The sequence below is a fragment of the Halyomorpha halys genome, unplaced genomic scaffold, assembly GCF_000696795.3.
Source record: "Halyomorpha halys isolate HHAL.00 unplaced genomic scaffold, Hhal_1.1 Scaffold1345.1, whole genome shotgun sequence".
Lineage (NCBI taxonomy): Eukaryota > Metazoa > Arthropoda > Insecta > Hemiptera > Pentatomidae > Halyomorpha > Halyomorpha halys.
Window position 1 is genome coordinate 140695 of NW_027113999.1, and position 7079 is coordinate 147773.

Below are 7079 nucleotides of genomic sequence, written 5' to 3' on the forward strand. Positions count from 1 at the left end.
TTTCACATGTTTCTATTAACTTCTTTCACTTATCATTATCATCACTATTCATTACCATCACATTCTTTCACTTATTTTAAATTTTTTTATGTACTTTTTTTCTACATCACACCTTGTACTTTTATATATATTTTTATTTTATTTTGTAAACTTTCACTTCTGATTGTTAAATTACCTTATCTCACTTTATGTTATTCATGTTACTCCTGTTATCTTTACTATTACTATTATCAGTGTAGAACTACGATTATTTTTTCACGATATATAAATACTCAGTTGTTATCATTGTTTATTTATTATTCTTACTTTTCTTTGTAATTTTTTTTTTTTTAGATATAATCTCCTATTATTTGTAACGATATTTGTCATTCTAATTTTACTTAGTTATTATAGTTATTATTATTATCATGTAATTACTCATGTACCGTATCATTCTGTATTTTCTCTTATCATTTTTTATTTTTCGTCATATCTTTATCACTACTTCCTGTATACGTAGACGTATTTGAAATCGTTATAAAACCGTTACTTGCTTCCCATCTCCTCCCCACTCTTGCGCACTTCCGCTTCAATGTTTCTGTCTGTTCAACTTATTCATTTGGACAGGTATGTTGTCCTATATGGCTCTCTGCTCATTTATTGTCATTTTATTTCATTATTATTATTTTTATTATTCTTTCATGACGTTTATTTTATCTCTGTATATTTATATATATATTTTTTCTGATGAAGCCCTGCAAAGTGGGGCGAAATGTTGGAAAATAAATAGTTGTAAACTATTTTTGTTTCACTATTAACCGCAACCCTGACCATCTTCCTATATATAAATATATTTTTATGTTTTCCATTCCATCACATATATCTTTTACTTCCCCACAATTCTTATTAAGTTAATTTCAATTTTTTCATTATTTATAAAAACCGAGGTTTGATTTTGAATTTTTTTTATTTCCTTTTTCTAATATTTGTTATTTTTATGTTTTGCATAAATTCTCACATTTACAATTTTATATTTATCTTCTCTTAGTATCATTTGTTATTTTTTTAAATTTTTTTTTTTTTACTGTTTCTTTGTTTTCAATTCTTTTTTCACTATCTTATGGTTGTTTTTCCCCTTTTTTGTTTTCAGCCCTGTTGAAGCTCTGAAATTCAGGACAAAATGTTAGTTCAATTAATAATTGATTATTAATGCCTTTAATAATTTTCTTCTTAATTTATAATAAAATGTTTATAGCCTCATTTCATAACCCTAGTTTTATTTTTTCCCCAATTTTCTACATCATATGGGTCATTTTCATGATGACTATCTGCCCTAGGTTTTAAAAAGTTTGAAAATTTGTATATCAGACTATCAATCCCATTCAATATTGGTCATAAACTAATTTGGGGCTTGTGAGGCTTTATTAATTAAATAATAAGATTTCTGTAGGCCTTTTATCTATTTATTTCTAAATTAATGTATTTTAGTTTTTGCAGTAATGGATGTAGTCCTCCATCTTTCAGTTTTCTGCAATTATCTAAATTTATATTATTTTGACACATATTATTGAAATAAGACTCATTTCCATAATTTCACAACTCCTAGATGACCGACTCCTAGTTCTGTAGTGTCACAACCTGGGCCCTGTTTCTACTATTAGTCTTGTCGATTTAGCTTGATACAATTACACTGACTTGTACAATAGTAACTTGTACTTCAATACTTTTTAACTCCTGTAATATCACTGATATTTATAGATTTAGTGATAGGATATTTATAATATAGCATTGTCATTCAGTCATTTTCTTTTGAGACCAATAACCTAGCAGTATACTTTGACAACATTCTCATACCTTTCGATGGTATCCTGAACACACCCTCTTTGTTGTTGGTTGTTAATTTTTTTTTTTTTCCTTTGCCGTTTAAAATGGTATCCATTTTTCTTGGGTTTTATGGGCCAAATGCAAGCATTTTTGGTTGAGCCAATAGTTAAAATGACATGACTTGAAAAGACCAAACTAACACCATTTCAAAGGTAGTGTTTTAGGCTATAAAACATATTATAATTACATATAATATATTCATACTCCTAATGATATAAAATGATTGAAGGTTTACACTCACATTTGAAAAATTTCCATTTTCAAACTTTGTTTTTTTTTTATGAGGAGTGCTATTAACAACTGATCTCTTTGTGTTGAGGGCAGGTCCCTAACAGTAGGTCAATTAAAATAAATATTATTCCTAATAATTGTGTTCTTGGTTTTTTATGACTTCTTAAACTTTGAAATTTAAGATTTAATATCTCCACTGCGACTGGAGTTAAAAATCTGAAATTCACAGAAGTTAGTGATTTAGGGAACTTTATGACAAATAAAAAGCTTACTTATGTATTTGCTTGTTTAAAGATTAGTAACTGTTCGAAAATAAGGAAAAACAATAATGTCTGAGCTGTGCAAGTAGCTTTTAATAGTACTATGGAATGATTTTTTTTCACTTATTAACATTTTTCATGCAAAAAAATATGCTTACGAAATTAAAAAGATATCTACTATTTTTATAAGACTGTAATGTTTGCTGCTCGGCAATGTTTGTATTACCGACAATATTTTCGATTAGTCAATAGAAATATTTTAACAATCTATATATATATATATATTTCCTATTTTGGATTTCATCTCATTAACAGATATTGAAATATCTACACAAACTATTTTTGGGATTTTATAAAATAAAGTAGGTTAAACTTTTTTTCTCCAGATATTATTCATTGGAATTCACGCTCTGGCTTTCATTTATTTATTTTTTTATCAGTAATTCTTTCAGCCATTATATAAAATGGAAACATAAACATTTTTTGGATTTGAAAAACAACTTGTGAGAAAAAGTTTTTGTTTAATAAGATCTTATGGAATCATACCTATATCACATGGACATTTTCCTTCTTTTAAAAGCAAAATCAACTATGCCTGAAAGTATAAAAGTATATTTTTAATTTTAAAATTCATTAATGTTAAGGGAACATTAGGATATCGATATATATATACATACAACCACATAAGCCATCAGAAAATGTGTGAAACCATGTACGCCCAAATGTTTTGTTTCAGGATTATTTCATTTTTACATAAATGTAAGGCACAAGGAATTAACTTTTTCGACTTGGTATACTATTGATACGATAGTATTATATATATAACATGATATGCTAAACTAGTTTTTAAAAACTTCAATATGATGAAAATTTAATTTCAAAGAGTTGGGACTTGACAGTTATTGCACACTTTTATCAATAATATATTTTAAATACAAATATTTAAGAAAGAGCCATGTATATTTACCTGCTGCTTCAACCAGTAATACGTTCTTGAAGATTGTATTAACTGTCACAGTTTGGGTGGAACCACTAACCGAGAGCATGCCTTCGTTTGAAGGTTTTAATTCTACATAAGAACATAATTTTTTTAATCTCTCAACGACACTTCGTATTTTTTTCAAGTTTTTTAATTCAATTATAATCTAAAAATAAAGAAGATGTGATACTTGTATGGTTATAAAAGGAAAATAAAGAACTGCATAAAAAAATACTTACATTATAGTTATGGCTAGGAGGGTCATTATATTCACTCCATAATAACCGAGGTAAGACTTTTACAGGAATATCATGAACACATGTTCTAGACATCCCAATATCAGATACCTGAAATATTTTACAAAATTACTTCAGTACCACCTAGTATATTTTGCTTTTTTTTTTACTAAATAATCTTGTAACAGAGAATGTACTGTCTATGTTCATGTTATATGTTTCTTATTCTTTTTAAATGTAATTTTCTCTTGTATGAAATAATTTCACATTGCATTTTTTAGCTTTAAGACATGTCATTACCAAATAACAGATACCATTAATGTTGTGACATCCAGTTGTTTTGGATTATGAACAAATAAAAATTAACTTTTAATAAAGTTTACAGTAAAAAAAAAAATAATAATTATACCACAGGAAAAGATTTTTCTGAGATTAATCCATTTTCACAAGGCTGAATTTTATGAATTTAAGGGAGATAATCATATTAGGTACAAGTTGTATAGCTATAATTCTAAATCTTCTCCTTAGAATGAATACTATGGTACCTCATGATTGCAAGCGACAATCATATAACCAACTTTCTCTTGATACAGAAAATAATAGCCATATCAACCTATTAATTGCACAAGAAAATAGATACAATCATAGCCATGGCCTTGTTATTTTTGAGATACAGTGATCAATAAGTGAGTTATTGCAAACAGGGACAGCCCGGTTTTATTATAATTTCTGCTTGCATGCTTGTCGAAGAGATAAACTCTAACCCCCAATAAATCCTTTATAGTAAGAATGGGGCAAATATATTAATCAGTTTATGGTGTTAGATTATAACACACAACTGAATGAGAACTCAGGATGAGATGAGTCAAAATTAAATAATAAAAAAGTAGGTAAATAAATTAAAAAAAAAAAAATTATTATGATAAAAATATTAAAGTGAAGTTAGTAAATAGGTGTTACGCTTTATGAAGTAACAAATAAATCTTAATGTACAACAATAAATAATAAATCAAGCTTTTCTATAAGATAATGTATGTTCAGAATAGTCAACTACATACCAAATCAATATCCACAGTTAAACAAGGAGATACTTTATTAGTAAGTTTAATTTTAACACTTCTAGCATTACTATTGCCACTTTTCAAACTGCTCAGTGATGATGAAAACATATCTGAAAAAATAAACTTTTAAGAAGCTATATAATACTGTCAAAGTTCGTAAGCTTTAAAATTCTTCTGGACTATATACAAACTATAAAATTTAGAGACACACCTAACGTGAAACCCGTAAAACAAAAATAAGTGACAGCACATCATAAATTTCCGTTATTAACTAATACTAATAAGAACAGAAGAGTATATTGCTAATACATTGCTGAAAAATGATAATTTCCAGCTCCTATCACTGTAATATTATTCATATCACATTACTTTGTACAAAACTAAAGGAAAGGGGAGGAAAATGAATAATTACCTTTTATAGTTTCTTTCATTATCAAAAAGTTATTCAATTAATCATAGAAAAAACATTTTGAAATTACTTTTTCAAAATTAATTTTTGATTTAACTGCAGTTTAAATGAAATAAGTAAAAATAGTTGCTTCACTGCTATTGAGAACAATGTTTGATAAACTATAATCAATTAAACCACTTGTAGTGAAGAATTTCTTAGTTAAAGTCAATATTTAAACCTGTAGGGAATTCCAGGAAAATTTCACAAGTAGGCCCCATTGCTTCCACAACGAATTCATTGAAATATTGTCTAGCATCTACAAAACACCAAAGTAGTATTTGCTTGGGTGACGAGTTTTCTTCACAAACAAGAAAGGACATTTCAGATTTGGTTAATCTCAAAACACAATTCTTCGATAATTTGTTTAAGGTACTCCCTAAAACTATAAAAACATACTCCAGTATTTAAGTTGATAACGTAATAAGGATCTAACTTATGAATGACATACACGAAAGGTTTTTCATACTGAGAGATTCATACATTATAGCTTTAAACTTCATGATAATTATAAACGAAATTAAGCAATTCAAACTGTTTTAGGAAACTAACTGAACAAATCACCTTATCTGTTTTTTGAAATTCGTAAACATTTCAAACACTGCTAGCATGATACTGATAAGCGAATATTTTATCAAAGATTTTGTATAATTGAATAATCTCAAATAATTAACCAAGATAGTGTATTATTGTATGTTTAAAACATAATTTTAAAAATTAAAAAAGATTAGTTATCAAAGTCGGAAGCACTGTATTAATTTAAAATCAATCGCTGATAAAATTTTACTTCTTAACGAACCATTTCTATTTCTAAATTCTTTGTAATTGACTAGAATAAGTGTTTTATGATTATACTTTTTTTCCTTGGTAAAAGCTTTAGTCCTTTAAATGTTGTTTAAATTGAGGTTGTCAATTCTACCACCTCTACTTGCGAGATTGTTGTTAACTCAGTCCCTCAGGTGATACTAGGTGTAGATTATTGGTGTAGTTGAAAGTACAATAATCATGGATAAGTTATTATCTACGAAGCTTATATGCATACACGAATGAGTGAGTAAGTTCAAAACAACAAAATATTTTTCCAGTCCATTGTTCTGGACTGTCATTGAAATTTGCTTCCTCTTCCCTTGTTATAGTCATGATTATTATTAGAGACAGGCCCTATTTAACATTAATTTATTTATCATTAGATATAACTTAAATTTAAATTAGAGAGTGTTGAGAATCTAATACCTATTTGATGTTGGGACATCATGAATTTTTTGGTTTTGGAGCAAATACTGTTGACTAATTTTTAGAGTTACTGAAATAATTAATAATTCAGATCGATCATTACTGTTGATCTATATTTAATAATCTGTATTTATCATTCAGTTCTGGAAGTATTCACAATTGTTAATGCAATGTATTAAATACTTAAAAGTGTTTTGGTTTGTTTTTCTTTACTAATTAATATTGAAGAATTTGCCTATACTTGGTTTTCTATTAAAGTACTAAAAAATCTTAATGAAATTATTTATAACTAAAAATGTGCTCGGCTAAAGTGGGTGTTGAACAACATTTTATTTTTAGTCTCACTTATCACTGAAGTTGTGGGAAGACCATTCAACTCCCCCAAAATAGTTTCTCAATTGGCAATGTTCTGTTTTTTTCTATGTTCACACAATTGTTTAAAGTTGGATCTTTCATTTAAGTTTCCTATCTGTTCTTATTATTTTTCTTTTACAGAAAGATGCTGTCTGTCAGTTTTTGTTTTTCTGAATACTTTGATATTAGGTAAGCATAAATATAATTATTCGTTATATAAAATTATTTATTAAGATTAAATGTAACATTATTGTGTCATATCAAAGTATATATAAAAAAGTAACAAGTTTGGTTTTCTATTCCTCAAAAGCGTTAAATCATGATTTTCCACTTATTATTATCTTTACTGTGTTTTCACCACATTTAATTTACTGTCTCTAATGCATTGAATGGTGTAATTACAGTAAATGGATT

The 7079-nt window shown here is 27.1% G+C and overlaps 1 protein-coding gene across 3 annotated transcripts in view; it reads right to left on the reverse strand.

Annotated features, from left to right (window-relative positions):
- The window catches only part of Hus1-like (Hus1-like checkpoint clamp component), a 7718-nt gene extending 1983 nt beyond the window's left edge, over window positions 1-5735 (reverse strand). The window contains exons 1-7 of one of the 3 annotated variants that reach the window (XR_001344424.2): window positions 5530-5669; window positions 5260-5463; window positions 4628-4740; window positions 3573-3680; window positions 3322-3499; window positions 2901-2949; window positions 2105-2310 (exon numbers count right to left, since the gene is read on the reverse strand). Coding sequence is in view for 2 of the 3 variants with exons in the window: in XM_014434308.2 (XP_014289794.1) it covers window positions 3322-3499; window positions 3573-3680; window positions 4628-4740; window positions 5260-5463; window positions 5530-5581 (655 nt within the window). In the remaining variant the exon portion in view is untranslated. Of the gene's footprint in view, window positions 1-2104; window positions 2311-2900; window positions 2950-3321; window positions 3500-3572; window positions 3681-4627; window positions 4741-5259; window positions 5464-5529 lie in introns of all 3 variants that reach the window. The other 2 variants (XM_014434309.2, XM_014434308.2) reach the window with 2 other exon arrangements.
- Window positions 5736-7079: the final 1344 nt, after the last annotated feature.